A 16,555-nucleotide genomic window follows, 5' to 3' on the forward strand; every position below is an offset into this window, starting at 1 on the left:
AATAAGAGAATAGAGGTGTTAGTGTTCTAAAAGAGAAAAATGTATTGTATTTCAAACGTCTTCCCAAATAAAAAAGACTTCACTGCAGCTCATTCTATATACGGTTCTCTGGAATAAATCTCTTTCTTCGCCTCCGGGGTGGCCATAGACTAGGCTTTAATCAGAAATTTTCTTTTATTTCGAGTCTTGCTTTGGCTCTTATTTGTCGGCATCACAGAAATCAATCTGAAAAAGATGTTAGTAACCTTACCTTGAGGCTAATCATCACCCCTGAAATGAGACAAAAGTAGTATGACATAGGGAGTTAGTAACCCTAAAATAGAATTGTTAGTGAGACTATTAACTACCCTAGAAAAGAGACAAAAATAGTATGAAGTAAGTTAGTACCCTAAATAAGAGAACAGAGGTGTTAGTGTTCTAAAAGAGAAAAATGGAATTAGTATTTTGAAAGAGGAAATGGAGTTAGCATTCTAAAAAGGAAAATGAAGTTAGTATATCCTAAAAAAGAAAATGGAGTTAGTATATCCTAAAAAAGAAAATGGAGTTAGCATTCTAAAAAAAAATGAAGTTAGCATTCTAAAAAAGAAAATGGAGTTAGTATATCCTAAAAAAGAAAATGGAGTTAGTATATCCTAAAAGAGAAAATGGAGTTAGTATTCTAAAAAAGAAAATGGAGTTAGTATTCTAAAAAAGAAAATGGAGTTAATATTCTAAAAAAGAAAATGGAGTTAATATTCTAAAAAAGAAAATGAAGTTAATATTCTAAAAAAGAAAATGGAGTTAGTATCCTAAAAAAGAGAAAAGAGGTGTTAGTTGAAGAAGTAGCCACGATCGAAGTTTGTGCCATCCGTCTTCATAGCTTCAGCATCCTTAAACTACGCTTGTTTTACTTTATATTAACAAGGTTTATGCATATGTCCAGTTGCCTGGATCGTTTGTCTACATTTTGACTACCCTGAAAAAAAGGTGCGTAACTAACTACCCTGAAATGGAAAGTCCTAGTTATTTCTAGTTACATTTTTGTTTTAAGAAGCCATATCCTATAAAATTATAGATTATGCTTTCTTTTTTAACTACAGTATTTCTATTAACAGCAATTTTTTATTTACAAAAACCTTTATCACTTACTTGCAATAGGTTCTTTTTTACTTACCACATAACATATTTTGCTATATGGATTTTTTAACATTTTTTATTTTTCCTCCTCTTTTTCTCTTATGTCATAAAAGCTTTGGTATATCCATCCATTCCTCCTTTAAAAAAACACTATCTCATTACAACTTAAATCAAGCTTCTATTTACTTTATATTTACAACCTTTATGTAACTGTCCTTATGTCTTATATTCCAATCTTACTTTATATATTTACAATTGTTCATGAAGTTAGCCATATTTCTTACAGTCCGAAAGAATTTTATGCTTGTATTTACTTTATATTTACAATGTTCATGAAGTTAGCAATATTTTCTACACTACGAAATTCATGGGGCCCAACCCTTCATGCCTATGTATGATAGCCGCGTATTGTACGTTTGACTATATTTATTGTAGTCCGAAAGAAACTTACTCTTGTATTTACTTTATATTTACAATGTTCGTGAAGTTAGCAATATTTCTTACAGTCCGAAATTCATGGGGCCCAACCCTTCATGCCTATATATATTAATGATAGCTGCGTATTGTACGTTTGACTATTTTTCTTATAGTCCGAAAGAAACTTATTCTTGTATTTACTTTATATTTACAAATGAATGTTCATGAAGTTAGCAATATTTCTTACAGTCCGAAATTCATGGGGCCCACCCTTCATGCCTATATATAACCGCTCATTGACCGAACCGCTTATTGACCGAAGTCACCGGTACCGAACTGCGTTTGACCGCCGCTTATCGACCGAACTGCGTTCGACCGAACTAATTCCGCTTTTAAGAATTCCTAAGGGGCCCCCACAAAAAATAAAACACAAACTTTGAAAGCCAGGTCATCTACTTCGTAGTCGCACTGTAATCATCGGTTTTTTGCATGGCGTTGCTGTTGGTCGGCGTTTCTGCTGTTGGTCGGCGTTTCTGCTGGTCGTCGTCGTGCGGTCGTCGTTCACATTTCGCTTTTCGTAGATAATATTTAATCCTCGTCTTTTGTATGGCATTGCGGTTAGTCGTAGGCAATATCCTCGTTCTTTACATAGCATAGCGATGCTGTTTGCATGGTCGTCCTTTTGTACGCTGTTCGGTTGTCGTTTTCATAGGATCCACCGTCTTTCTCAATTAAACGTCGTCTCTTTGGCTCAGACGACGCTCTACGAGTCGCTTCGGACCTCGTGTTTTAAAACTGTTCGCTTATAAAGTCAGTTTATAACCAGCATCAAATTCGACTGTAAGTCAAATTAAGTTGTATCGACTGGGTATAATTGCATCCATGTTTTTGGAAGTTGGTCTGCTCAATAGTCTGGTTTGGCTAAGATGAAGTCACAAAAGTTCACGTTTGATGTGCTAACTGCAAACCTGCAAAAGAATAGGAAAATAGCTATATTTTAGCTCTCAAATCAAATTCTCCTTTCTACATTGTTCTATACTACGTAAAGCCTTCACAGGCTGGTCAGAACCTAGTATAATGTCAATGATGTAAACAGGGGCTTGGTCTGCCCCATGAAATTAACCATGCATGCATGCATTCAATTTTTATTATTTTGGAACATTTTACAATCCATTTCAATCCTGGGTGATTTCAGAAAGTCCGTTATTCCTTTCTAGTATTTCGTATTTAGGTGTTGCCAGTTTATGCTTTTACGTCCTTATTTTTCACTTTAATCTAACCCCAGGACATTTTTTATCGTTTTCACTGAAGCGATAAGGTCGAAATTTGTAAAACATGCAGTGCCGATTAGAAACACTTTCGTGCTTGTGAAAGTTGCTCCACGGGTTTAAAAGCGTAGCTGCTAAGGCAGTAGACTATTAACCGGCCTTTTTAATTTTGATAATGCAACAATCTTGCCGGTCAAAATTGCCGTACATATAGTCCTGTCTCATGTTTTATCCGATGGGTTTTGACTAGTGTTTGTTTTATTAATAGTACACGCAAAATCTGGCCTGAATCTGGTTCGAAGGCAACATTAGGGAGCGGCATAGCTTAATTCAGTCCTCAATTAAGTTGGATCAAACCATGCATCAACAACTTTAAACATACTTACATCAGTGAAATAGCGGCGACGTCCTTTGTTGAGATTCCTGGAGGCGATCTCGAATGGTTGTTCAATTTTTAAGCACATCCTTATTTTGAAAGTCATCTTAACAAGCAGCTTCGCTGTCAGATTTCAAACAAGCATTTGTCTATTAACAGAAAAACGTAGATTGAATATAAAGGAGCAATCAATCGTCCAATGAAAAATACAGGTGCGCATAAGGATCTAACTGCTATAAAACATATATAAGAGACCCTAACAAAGATAAAATACTCACCAGTTTATTTGAAGATTTCCCTGGAGAAGTGAGATAGCAGTTCTGAAACCCTTCTCAGCGCGCATTTCAAAAACGCCTGGTTCTTGCAATGTATTCTTGTCAAGTGGATAAACCTGACTTTGGGACTTGGGAGTTAGAATTCAGTATGCATGTATGCATTGTATGCCCTGGAATGTGTGCATTTCATTGGCTAAGCAGCATCATCGGTAAAAATGAACGCAGGTGATTGGTTTGATATTTTAAATTGACCAATCGACAAAGTGAAGTCAACTCGAGGCTATCGATATTATAGCTAGGTTATATACATCGCATTTTGGTGGCGTCGAATGTAATTCGAACAATAGATAATGAGATGATAATGAAGCTTAATGGGGTTAATTTTCATTTGTCATTATCTATTGTTTGAATTGGATTCGAACCGACCAAAATGCGACGTATAACTTGGCCTAAGGAGGCATTTAAAACAAATAGGTAATGAGAGATCTTAAATGATTATGATTTATTTATTGTTCTTAATGCCTTCAGCTCATAATTGAAGCACGACGCTTGAAAAGCCGTAATTACTTATGCCAATAAAATTGAATATAATTATAATAACCATTGTCATAGCAATTCCCAATCATTGTTACAACGGCTGCATTTTACCTTTTTTGGTGCAATGCCGTTTAGGTCATGAGAATAACTTTCTGTGTATTTGTCAAAAGGCTGTATCTGGTGGCACGTAGTTAGTTATGAACTATGTATAGTGCTAAAGTAAGGACTAAGATTTGAAAGTTTGAAAATAGTTTGAAAATTTAGTTAACACAAGTAAAATTGGTACCCATACCGGCACAATATTATCCACGCTCACCTATACCTATACGAACGGCTACCAATACGAACGCTGAGCATGGATTTTACCTTTGCGGTTCCCCCGCTGCAGATTTTACTGATAATTTTGACATTTTTTAGTTTTCATATGGTCATTGTATTTAATGTATTTAGGCTTTCAAATGTATTGTTTTCAACGATGAAATCAACGATGATCACTAATCAGGATAGAGATATCTCGCCTCGTACCCCCGGGGTCAATGATTTTTCTTTTATTTTGAAAAATCTAAAACTCCTTGCATGCCAAGTTACTCAGAGTGAAAAAAGGCTTCAATCGCCATAGTTAACAAGGCCAGACACACCCAATGATAAAAATGACTGATTTTTCGAAACATGCACTTATTTTTCTGGTTGTAGTTAGAGATCAGGATACCACACATGTCTGGGTGTAATATATATTTCAGTTTATTTTATCAAAGTTCTAGTTTTCTTCATACAGAATTCTCATATAAATATATTATTACATTCAGTAAGGGTGCTATTAAATTAAATAGCTAATCAATTTTCAGACATCTACAAGAATTCTTTTCCATTAGCAAACTGTGGACTATTACTAAAACCAAGAGACATAGTCTTCAACTCTCGTGAATATCTTTCCAGCATTGCTACTCTCTTCTCTTTAGCCACTTTGTCCACACTGATTGTCAAATATTTCCAGTTTATTCGTTCACAGCTATGCGGATCATGCGCCACGGGATAACTGATCTTAATCCTTTTTAAAACATGAAAATATTTGTTGTAACATGTCTTATAATTCTCAATAAGGTCAGGTAAAGTTTTAAACTGAAGTGCCTTGTACATGAGATCATCTCTACGACTCAAGCCAAGAGCTCCAAATTTCCCATTATAGTACAAGCCCAAAACAACATGACTTAACCAGGTTGTGTTAGTTTGAGTCTTGAAACCAATTGTAAATCTTTGTAGACCAGCTATTCCATTCGTAAGATGCAAAGCAAGTATAGTCGCCTCTAAACATTTGATTGGTAGAGATTCTCTGATCATTTCTTTTGCTGACTCCATCAAACCACACAATGGTCTATCTTTTCGTATCTCAAAGAATTGAGTCCCAGTGTGATTGTACTTCAATTCAGAAAGGTACTTTTGAATCAGTTCTAACTTCGTCGAAACATCCATGCCATATGTAAAATTTGGTAAATTTGGAACAGGCACTTTGGGCAAAGTTACATTTCCGCGAATTTTCATCGACATTCCAAATCCATTGGGGTGGACATTTTGTACATGTTGCCACATTCTCTCCCAAACGTAATCCTTAATAGGAAAACCAGTTCGGTTTATATAAAACCCTAATGGAGGTCTTTCTTTACCTCTTTTATCCACGCACAGTCTGTCCCGGGTAGTTGTTTCTTCCGAATCATTGCTAGTTGACGATTCTTCACCGCTGTGTGAATCTAACTCCACTGATCGGCGAGATTCGTTTAATACATTCTCAGAATTTACAGTGCTTCTAAATGTGACAGAAGTAGGAGAAGATTTCATGCCAAAAAATATAGCAGCAATTGCCACTTTTAAATATCAATAGTCAAAATGCTTCGAAGCGTTGTTGCTCTTAACGTTGCCTAGGCTTTTATAATTAACATAATTACATAATAATTAATTAATTAAATTCTAATTTTGCGGTGAAAGTATTGCGAAAAAAATATCGGTACAAAAACCGCCGAAATAGGAAAACTGGAAATTTAAACATCACAGAAATAGTTTAGTTGATACAATTGATAGTTAGGACGTATACTAAGTAACCCAATTGTTTAGGTTGAAAGCAATTCCGAAAGTATTTTTGCATTACTAAAGATTTTACTAAAGTATTTTTTGCTGGAATTCTCAATAGTCTCTTGGAGTTTTGAATGGCCGTTTGAAGACTGGTACCCAGTGTTTTTGTTTGATTTGCAATTTTTGTCTTTTTTGATCTTTTATTAACATAATTTTATTCTCTTATTTAATACCGTTTTTCCGCTTTGTTCCCGGCTAAAATTCCTCAAAACAATGTCCTATTGAGCTGTATGGAATTCATATCATTTCGTAAGTTTCTGTTGTGATACACAGGAGATGAGTGTGGCTCCTTTTACAGTAGAAGTTATTTTAGTTTGCCTTGTTACGTTGTATGTGTTACATCAGTATGGAAATTTAAGAAAACAACATTATATTGTTACCGGAGCTGTCTTTACATCATGGTTCTTCTCATTTTTGATAATCTTTGTTTTGCCACTAGATGTATCATCGGTAAGTAAAATATTATTGAATTATTCTCCACCTAATCACATAGTTTACACAGTACATTCGGTCATTAGCAGTGATATTTATATACCGTATTAAAATTGATGAAAATAAGCATACATAAATACATAGCCTTTGGAAAATCTGGTTTGTAGGATTTTATTGTGAGGTAGTACTAGTAGTTATATTTTAACCTACTTGCCAGGTTTCAGTTATACTTCAGTTTAATAATATTTGAAATGCACCATATGCACCTAGAAGTGGATAGAATAATGGCATTATGTTATGTTATTATATCATTTTGTTGGATTTTTTTTATCAGGGTTTTTTTATCTCTATGTAGGCATTCTACCGTCAATGTCTAAAAGATCATAGTTCACCATCGATTAACATTCATCCCTCTACACCAAAGAATGACTCAAATACAACTAAATTACCCACTCATGGAGAAGTGAACACATCCTATTATATGCCATGTCAAAAACCATGGAGTTTCATGCCAGAAGATGTCCTTCCTAATCTTTGGCTTGTGGTTTATTGGTCATCACAAATATTATCATGGTAAAAAAGCTTGACTATAACTGTTTGTTTCCATTGTTGCATGATGTATGCAGCACTATAAAATTCTGCTTGCATTTTGTTCAAGTTTATTATTTTACTTAATACATAGAGAAATACAACCTTATTATTTTAGATTTTCACTATAGTAAAAAAACATCAACAGCTGAATTTTTATTTTATTCACTGAACAAATTCTCTTTTTAGGATTGTCTTGCCAATAATGCAATCATATTCCTATGCTGGAGATTTTACAGTAAAAGGCAAGATTAAAACTGCCTTGTTTGAAAATGCCCTTTGGTATGGTAGCTACCTTATCATCTTTGTTGGTTTATTACTCTATGTCATCTTCCATCCAGACCTTCATTTGAATGGGCAAGTATTTAAGTGGATTTTGTTTTGAAGGCTTATAATATAAGGGATCAGACATTACATTATATGCTATCATACTATAATTACAATACATAAACTTGCTCTTGATGGATGACCAATGCACATAGCATACTATATGTGACAGAGACATAGAGACATGAATATACATTTAACAAATCTGTAGGGAGAAAAATATATTATAGCAAGTTAGGTAAATATGAATAAAAATGATTTCAAATTACCAGGTCATGAGAAAATACATGGAGGTAAAAGTTACAGATGTAGAGGTCACTTGAATGAAACATGCACTAAGAAATGTTGAATGAGGAATGAGGAGAAATGAGGAATGTTGTCCCAGGATAATATGTTGATACAGATTGTTGTCCTGTATTAAGTTTTGTGCTAATAATTTCTAGTACACAACTCAAACTCATTGGTATAACAGCTTCTAATACCTGGGGCCTGCTGCTGTTGGTGTTTCTCATGGGGTATGGTCTAGTTGAGGTACCAAGAACTGTATGGCATTCTTCAAATCTGGAATACCTACTTGCACATGTCTATTTCAATGTCTCCAAGATGAGCACCGAGAAGGAAGAAGCAGAGGAGAAATTAAACGAAGTTTTAACTGTAAGGGGTTTATAAAAGCAGGGTTGCTGGAACGATATGAAGACCAGAGGGGTGGGGAGATTTTCGTCATTTTTCTATTGACGCACGCTAGGGATTGCTTTGTTTGCAAAACGTCAAGTTGAATTTTGTCTCATTGCGTTTTCTCTCTGTTCGATATTTTCGTTGTTTGGGAGTTTTCCACCAAATGATTGATTGGATTCATCTTGAAGCTTGTTGGCTGTATTGGTAGAGTTGCCTAAACCTGATTTATTAACAAATTGCAATGCAATCCTTTACGTTGAAAGAGCAACGTTCTGCGTCCTTTCCTCTGCTTTCAAGAGGGGCAGCTGGCTCTGCTGACCCGGCGTCCCTGCACTCAAGAATAGAATATTTTATGTCCAGATAAATTTAAATTGATGCTCCAAATTTTTACCAGATCTCTTTTAAGATCATCCTTATAAGATCATCTTTTAAAGTTTGGCAGTCTTATCATTGTCTTCATTTTCAAGTATCATTTTCTGAAAATTGGTCTTCAATAATCGGTTATTTTGTCTCTTCAAAATTAGGATGTTCGAAAGGCCTGTGAGTCGATTAGATATAATCATCGCTTTAGAAAACATCTCGAGGTTATTATGAGCAAGGTAAGGTATTAACTGTAAAATTGGTTGAATGGATCCGATCTAACAATAACCTCAGGACCTCAGTACTCGCTGGATAGATCTACTTAAAACCCAACTCAACTTGGAGCAAGTCTACTGATACCATAAATACATTATGTTTTGTTTAAAATATATTAAAGTGTCCAGAAAGAGATCAAGAATCGTTTAACAGAGGAACAGATGACTTCGTGGACTATCAAGATGGGAGAGGTGGTGACAGAATACGAGAAATATACGAGGAAAAAGATCTTGTGAAACTACACAGACAGGTGATTGCTCAGACTCAAATAACAAGGAAAGCAAGATGGTGAGCATTAAATAAAAATATGCTGAAATTTGCTAAAATGTTGTTCTATCATCCGGTGCGAGCGAGTTTTTTTCCTTACAGTCAATGGAACCGTGTTATTGAAAAAGCGTTTTATTTGGAAGATTTGGAAAAGAATACTAGAAATCGAGAAAGGTGAGTTTAAGGAGGATTTCTTGCAGTGTTCTGGAAGTCCTTAGAAAACGAAATAGGTTAATCAGCATCGCATTTGATTAAACAATTTTTTGTTTAGAGTTTACAAGTCTGCATTAGATCGACATGATATTTTGATCCGTTTACCACCTTCTTTTGGTAAGTATGTAAAGAAAACATTATTGCTTGGTTGATTTACAGCTTGGATTGACGCTTGATTGCCTTCGTAGTTCGTAGGTGTATAAAACTGTAGCACAGTATACACTTGCTCCGAATGATGATATATCATCACACGAAGCGGAACAAAACTTTTTTGTTAAGAATGGTATTGGAAAGTTTGGCTAAAACCTTGGTGTCTGCGTATTTTTGCTGTCATATTGGCCATCTTGAGCGTGGCATTGATTTGGTCAGAAGTCACTTTCTTTATTGTGGAGCCGAGATTATCGCTATTTGCTATTTTCATATATGAAGCTCAAAAAGGATACTTTTATTTCTATGTTGAGGTAAAGTAATTTTGCGAGACTAGTGTTGAAATGTTGCCAGTTTTAATATCATACTTTTTCATACTTTAGTTGGTGTCCTGGGTAACCATTACGTACATGTGTGTCTGTGCTTACTATACCGTGTTCAGAATTCGCATCTTCAATTATTACTATTTTGCTCCACATCATCAAACTGATCCAAACAGCTTGCTATTCAGTGGACTGTAAGTGTGTGATCTGATTATGATTGAATTGTATATTTTTACCTAACACCTTAGCAGGCTAAGTATTTAGACCTAATTGGCTAATATCATTACCGTCCATAAATTTATTGAATGTAACTGTTCATGTTTTAGGATACTAAGTCGACTGACCTACGCTTTATGTCTGAATTTTCTGAGTGTGATCCATCTTGACAGTCATATTGCCGGGAAACTCAAGCTGGAAGACACTGCTTTTACTTCGGTCAGTAACTGCATTTATACGTTCACAACTAGTCTACGAAAGTGTCATTTTATGAGAGGCAAAATTATTAAACCTTAATTAATATGAAGCACGTTTTTCCTTTTCTTCTATAGATAATGGGTCATATGGATGTTCTCGAATTCATAGCGAATGGTTTTAATATCTATTATCCAATGAGTATTCTCCTAGTTTGTCTAGCGACATATTTCAGTTTGGGTTCACGTTGTATGAACTGCTTAGGATTTCAAGCTTTTATCGTCGAAGATGACGTGTCGGTTGATTACGTCACAGAAGGAAAAGATTTAGTTAGAAGGGGTAGGATGATTGTTATTCATGGGGCTTTCATTATTTATCAATAGCTTAAAACTTCGAAAAATCGGCGAAAAATAACTAGGCTTTTTCGTAAGACCCATTTACACTATGCGATTTGTCGTGTACGGTTCGTACCCTGGCGTATGTGAAAGTATGAACACACGTAGAAACGTGACATTTAAAATTCCGCCCTGAACAATACAAATGAGGATTGTGGCATAGGCCCTCTTTTGCATTCATCAGAATGACAATTGCACACAACTTATCGTGTTTTTGAAATTTTTCAAAGTATGATTTTATCTGTCCAAATGTTTGCTTTCATGAAAGAATGTAATTTAATTTAATTTTGAGTATTGAAAATTACTTAATTTTACAGAGAAACGTGAAAGAGATATTTCAATCAACCCTGGCGATACCAGACAAGTAATTGAACATTTTTTTATTTACAAAAAAGTTTTGTTAACTATGTGCTATACGTAGATATGCTACGTAGACTCTACACAATGGGAGGTATAATTATGACCACAGAAAGTTTGAATATTATTGGATTTTGGATGCTATATCTTGAGCATTAATAATCTAGTCTTTTTGAAAGAGGTCAGTGAATGAGTGCAGTGTGTGTCTGCAAATCTATTCTCAGAATTATTTTGAAATCTATTTTTCTTCGTTTAGCGTTGGACAAGTCGTGGACAAGAATTGAAAGATAAATTGAATAAAAACAGAGGAGAGAGTTCTCAAGATATTAGCGTTGATCCAACACCTATAGTTGCCGGTTCGTCCACGAGATTGGTTGGTGAGAGAAATATTGCTCGATATTTGAAACCTTCCAGACACGATGATGATCGCATTGAATTATTATCTGATGTTGATGAGCAATATTCAACGTCACGATATTCACCAGCCAGATCTGATCGTTCTGTTCCAAAGAATGTCTTTGATGATATTTAATCATTTTTTTATAAATTATTTAAGCATAATTAATAGAATAATTATTTCTATGAATTGTACACCACCCATTGCATGCTAAGGAGGCATTTCATTCCTTGCTATACTTAAGGCATTTCTACCTTGAAAAGTAGAAAGCCAAATTGACAATTATGAATAGCTTGAGCTATTCTAAATATTGCCATAAATATTTTAGAATTATATCAATATGACATGGGAAATGTTAGCCTGTCCTCTTTTAAGATAATTTGGCTATACACAAGACAGTTGATTATAAGGACTATTTCTCATGATACAATTATAGTTGTATGGGATAAAAGATTGTCATTCTGGCGATAGAAAAAAGAATGTGTCGAGTAAAAAAGGTTTTTATTGAGAAAGGTCACATTGAGAATCATTGATATCCATATTAACTATTATTTTTCAATTTGTTTATTTATTTCTATTGTGCGGAAATGATATGGCTGTTCAAAGATCATAATCACAACAGTCAATGATTTTTTTATGCATATAGAGTCTGCATGTGCACACTCAGCTAGCCATAAGATCGATTCGAGATGTACGTGACCTTAGTCTTAGGCCCACAAGACCAATCCGAGATCGATTTTGTCGGCAACAGAGCTAATACGCGAAAGTTCACACCACAAAACATGCACAATATGCGAAGCGATTTAGTTTCCGTGACAACAAGTCGGTTGGTTTAATAATCTGAAAACCATATATTTACAAACAAAACCCGTGTACTTCTTAATAAAAAATTCTTAATAAAAAATTTCTGAAACTAATCTCAAGCTAACCAATTCCTAAACATTTGATGCCCCATATTGTTTGTTTATACACACTCCCTGTAGGTCGAGCGATGGTGGAAAACATATTTTTGTTTATATCTATCCCTTTCAACACTTTCTTTAGAACACTTAGCCCAGGGTTAGTTAGGAATCCGTATACCTGTAATGAGCACAATGACTTCAACAATGATAAAGATCTAAAAACAGAAATAATATAATTTTAGTCTACAAATCGATCATTTGTATTTCTTTAGACCAATCTCGTGAACCATGTTTTAAATTTCGTTTAAATAAAGATATGAAAAGAAATGTAATCTTTATCGCCTTCTTGAAGGAAATCACATCCTAACAACGACACTATAGCTTTCGCTCTCTGGTAAATGTCGAGTTGCATCCGTTGGTATCGTAAGGAAATTAGGGCCTGTTTACATGGAGCCAGTTATCCCGGCTAGGCGAGGTGAAAACTGCATATAATGAAAGACTAATCAGGTTAAGTCATTGATGTGATGTGCTTTTTACCTCGCCTAGCCGGGATGACTCGCCGGGTGAACAGGCCCTTAAAAGAAAATTGAAGAGGAAAATTGCAAATACAAGAGCCCCTTACTCTAAACTTTTTGGAGTGATTCCGTAGCATCGACTCAGCGCCAAATGTTTTATTTTGCCATGTTTCACAATAGATTTAACAGACCGTTCGCTAATGTCAATGCAATCACTTAAAAACAAGAGAATATAAGGCGTTTAACAACACAACGAAGTGAGATTATGACATTCGTTACATGAAAAAAATACAATTAAACAGATAAAATCATGAAAAATTTCAAAATTCCAGGAATTTTAAGTAATTTTCGTCAAATTTTCATCGAAATGGTTCGAAACTACAAATGAAATTGCACTCTTTCATGAAAACTAACGTTTGTCAATAATATTACACAAATTATACATTAAATTTCAATTCTGTACCTTAGATCTAGACATATAAGGTTATGGCACGTAGTGAGAAGATCTGACACAGCTGCAAGAACAAATAATACGCAGAATAAGTCATGTTACGTGGTGACTTACGAGGTAACGTGTATGGTAAGTGCAAAAATTCTTGAAAAGTAATAAAATTGTAGATAGTTGACCCAATAATGAACAAAGAGAAACATGACTTCAAGATTAAGAAGGTTCGAATTCAAATTGACTAGCAAAAAAAATATTTGGGCGATTGAACTCACAATCCAGTGGATAGCGCTATACGACCTTCATACGACCGGCCCCAGTGGGCGAAAGCTAGTGAACTTCACTCTTCCAACTCTTTCAACTTAGGAATCTCTACACTTCATCAACTGTTGTGATGCCATGCATAAAAAGTTTTCTCACCTTCATCACGTAATGTTTCGCGACAACCACTTAAATTTAATTTCACCAACATGGGGAAATTTTTCGCAACCTAATAATTTATATGAAGGAATAAACTTGTCTGTGGGCGTATTCACGTATGCATCTACGAGGAAAACATACCTGGAGAGATGCACAGCTTTCAAAACACAAATCATGCATGCATGCACAGAAAGAACAAATCTTACCGTTGAAATCGACTCTGGAGTCATGTTTGTCCAACCAAGATTAAGTTCAGTTAGTCTAAAAAGTAAAGTAAAACAGTAGGCGGTTACGTTTTATTAAAAAATAAGCTGCCACGACAGTGACAGAACATGCTTATACTTCTAAGGGTAGGAAGAATGGTCTGTGCAGGGACAGCGTTAGATTACTTAACTACTGATGCAGATTATCTAATACGCGTAACAGACTATGTTGATGATTTTGAATCTGATATACCTTTGACACCCAAGTGCTATAGATTTGAGACCTCTTTTAGTTAGTTGACTGCACATACACAAGTTGAGGACTGATAACTGACTACAACGACCAATAGCTCTGTATATTGAGAAAGATAAAACTATAAGAATATGGTTTCAGAGTTTTCTTAATACTGCATTTTAAAGTGAAATCAGTTTGTTGAAAATTCTTTACATTCACCTTAAAATACCATTTGAAACTGCACAGGATTCCAAGCTGAGTTTTTTCAGATTTCTACATTTCTGAACATCAATACAGTAGAAATATAAGCTTTATACATGATAAGGAATAAAGTGTTAAACCTACATATATGCCCTAGTATAGCAAGGTGAATATTTGCTTACAGACAGCCACTGTGACAGAATGTTTTCTTTAATTGTACACGAAGAAGCATCCAGATATTGCACATCATAGGGGGACTCTTCATTGCTAGGGGAAGACCAATAGCATGCAGACATATTATAACATGAGGCATATAGTACAAATTATATGGCTTAAATAGCATGGTTCCATATCGCATGATGGATATAGTATGGCTTAATTATAGTACAGGTATATACTTATAGTACATTTGCTCTTAATATTAACTAATACACTAAAATATATGTTGAACACTAACCTTTCAGTGTAGCATTTAGTTTTCTCTAAAGAAAGGACCTATATTGATTCAATAAAACAATAACATTTGTAAGTCATTATAATCATAGGGCATTCTGGGCTTGTTTGTAAGGGAAAGAATATAATATCAAGGGTCGATTAAGGGGAAAAGAGGTGTTTACTATCAAATATGACCTCATAAATCTCTGGAATAATCAAATCAGTTTTTTTACCTTTAGTTTCCTTATATGTGCTACTAAATTTCTTGTCCCAACAATAGGTTTAATCAACTAGATTTTATGTTGATTGTTAAAACAGGAGGGATTTTAATGATTCAGGATAGTTATGTAATAATTGACCTACATCAAGCCATGCTAATCTCATAACAACGACACCCCGTATGAACAGATTTTGAAGAATTTCTTCTTTTATTGTCAACCCAGTTATATCCAATGATTGCCACATACTTTCATCATACCTAACATCAAATTTTATGATAGGTAAGGACTCCAATTTAAACTTGGAAGGATGAAGTAAATGCAGTGACAGGTGACCATTCTCATCCACTTACGCTAGTCTCCGCCATCTCTTACAGACTTTTGCACAAACACAGATATTCTTCTTGGTAAAGAAAGAAAATATCCCAAGGATAATTTCATCTGAGAACACATTCCAGTAATCTATCAAGAAAAATTGCACTTTTATATTTTTTTTGGATAAACAAAAAAACTGAATACTTTGCTTGGATCATCATCACTTATGTGACTATCATATATACATTTACAAGTAGGATGTATAACTATATTAATTAGGCCCAACTTGAATAATAATAAAAAAAACAGATGCACCTTACTTATCATGTCTGATTCTTGAGAATTGTATTCCTCTGACTCAAGCAAAGGCAATGGTCTCAGCTTCTTTTTTGATGATTCTCCATAGAAACTACCAGATTTCTTATATTGACAGTTGAAAGATGTTTCCATCTCCTTTGGCCTCGGACAATTTGTTTTCTTTTTTTGCTGAATTTCCTCAACTATCTATTAAATTGGAAAATTAATTTAGAAAGCATTCGTAAGCTTTTCTCTTCCAGTATTTCAGGAATCCCTAGGCAGATCGTTCAAAATCATTATTGAATGATTTTCAACGATTAATCAAGGGATACTTAATAATTCTACATGCTATAAACCCAAGTTCCAGAGAGAAGTTCTTTTTATTAAATATTAATACATATTGCAGTGATCGCACAAACAGATTAGTACAGCAAGCATTTGGATTTGGTAAAGAATGACTGTTGAAGCACAAGAAATAAAAAATTATAAATTATGGGGCCTGGCCGCATGGGGGGTTGTTTAGGAATATTTTCAACGTTTATACAACCAAAACACTTTACACAGCTGTTCAATTAAAAAAAAACATGCCTGTGCGCATAATTTCAGTTGCACTCCTTGTTCTGTAGCATTTTCTACATCATGATGACTGTCTTCATTGGAAAAGGAATTCGATGTTGAGCATGTTGGGCTGCTGGACTCCTCGTGAGTTATTTGAGTAAAATCACGCTCCTGAGTAGTCGGCCAACGTAAATCATAATGGTTTTCCACGATGGGGGATATTGTTTTGTTAGATACTACATTGGTGGAAGAACTTGATAACAAATTTAAATTATTTTTTGAATCACCTACACTAGCGGCTAAAGACAGGCTTTTCAAATTGGCCGCCATATTGAATTCCAACCCGTAAGAAGCCTGGGCATTATCTTAAAAAAACTTGGCAAGCTGCTAAATATGTTAATTTTCAAGAAAGAATGTTATGAAATAATCGATCATTCTTAGGACGGTTAACAGTTTTCTACCAATGCGCTCTTTCGGGGCTTGTGACGCTGTATGGGTCAGTCAATACAGTCATTAATGATCTCAACATA

The 16,555-nt window shown here is 34.8% G+C and overlaps 3 protein-coding genes and 1 long non-coding RNA gene across 4 annotated transcripts; 1 reads left to right on the top strand and 3 right to left on the bottom strand.

The window, feature by feature from the left end:
- Positions 1-2,187: 2,187 nt before the first annotated feature.
- On the bottom strand, positions 2,188-3,544 carry LOC114526221. Its single transcript, XR_003687330.1, has 3 exons — positions 3,456-3,544; positions 3,188-3,326; positions 2,188-2,501 (listed from the first exon to the last, which is right to left on the bottom strand). It is a non-coding gene; the product is annotated as an uncharacterized LOC114526221 (long non-coding RNA).
- Positions 3,545-4,688: 1,144 nt separating this feature from the next.
- Positions 4,689-5,891, bottom strand: LOC114526374 (tubulinyl-Tyr carboxypeptidase 1-like). Its single transcript, XM_028547963.1, has one exon. The coding sequence runs from the start codon at positions 5,820-5,822 to the stop codon at positions 4,839-4,841; it is 984 nt and encodes a 327-aa protein (XP_028403764.1). The 5' UTR covers positions 5,823-5,891; the 3' UTR covers positions 4,689-4,838.
- Positions 5,892-6,227: 336 nt separating this feature from the next.
- LOC114526340 (LMBR1 domain-containing protein 2-like) lies at positions 6,228-11,832 on the top strand. Its single transcript, XM_028547922.1, has 14 exons — positions 6,228-6,563; positions 6,901-7,118; positions 7,323-7,490; positions 7,904-8,114; positions 8,660-8,734; positions 8,893-9,059; positions 9,141-9,212; positions 9,310-9,368; positions 9,531-9,712; positions 9,782-9,915; positions 10,048-10,156; positions 10,270-10,471; positions 10,845-10,891; positions 11,141-11,832. The coding sequence occupies exons 1-14, from the start codon at positions 6,390-6,392 to the stop codon at positions 11,414-11,416; spliced, it is 2,094 nt and encodes a 697-aa protein (XP_028403723.1). The 5' UTR covers positions 6,228-6,389; the 3' UTR covers positions 11,417-11,832.
- An 83-nt stretch (positions 11,833-11,915) lies between these two features.
- Positions 11,916-16,455, bottom strand: LOC114526341 (S-phase kinase-associated protein 2-like). Its single transcript, XM_028547923.1, has 13 exons — positions 16,056-16,455; positions 15,491-15,674; positions 15,209-15,317; positions 15,001-15,115; positions 14,660-14,697; positions 14,385-14,469; positions 14,221-14,282; positions 14,020-14,118; positions 13,770-13,824; positions 13,564-13,633; positions 13,162-13,213; positions 12,806-12,913; positions 11,916-12,398 (listed from the first exon to the last, which is right to left on the bottom strand). The coding sequence occupies exons 1-13, from the start codon at positions 16,353-16,355 to the stop codon at positions 12,206-12,208; spliced, it is 1,470 nt and encodes a 489-aa protein (XP_028403724.1). The 5' UTR covers positions 16,356-16,455; the 3' UTR covers positions 11,916-12,205.
- Positions 16,456-16,555: the final 100 nt, after the last annotated feature.

Source organism: Dendronephthya gigantea, unplaced genomic scaffold, assembly GCF_004324835.1.
Source record: "Dendronephthya gigantea isolate DGI-Jeju-01 unplaced genomic scaffold, DenGig_1.0 000038F, whole genome shotgun sequence".
NCBI lineage: Eukaryota > Metazoa > Cnidaria > Anthozoa > Malacalcyonacea > Nephtheidae > Dendronephthya > Dendronephthya gigantea.

Coding starts and splice junctions, on each gene's coding strand:
- LOC114526374 (XM_028547963.1), bottom strand. CDS start 5,822: ATGAAATCTTCTCCTACTTCTGTCACATTTAGAAGCACTGTAAATTCT.
- LOC114526340 (XM_028547922.1), top strand. CDS start 6,390: ATGAGTGTGGCTCCTTTTACAGTAGAAGTTATTTTAGTTTGCCTTGTT. Junction 6,564..6,900: donor TGCCACTAGATGTATCATCG/GTAAGTAAAATA, acceptor ATCTCTATGTAG/GCATTCTACCGTCAATGTCT. Junction 9,916..10,047: donor AGCTTGCTATTCAGTGGACT/GTAAGTGTGTGA, acceptor TTCATGTTTTAG/GATACTAAGTCGACTGACCT.
- LOC114526341 (XM_028547923.1), bottom strand. CDS start 16,355: ATGGCGGCCAATTTGAAAAGCCTGTCTTTAGCCGCTAGTGTAGGTGAT. Junction 15,318..15,490: donor TCAAGAATCAGACATGATAA/GTAAGGTGCATC, acceptor TTTTCTTGATAG/ATTACTGGAATGTGTTCTCA. Junction 13,825..14,019: donor ATAGCACTTGGGTGTCAAAG/GTATATCAGATT, acceptor TTTACTTTTTAG/ACTAACTGAACTTAATCTTG.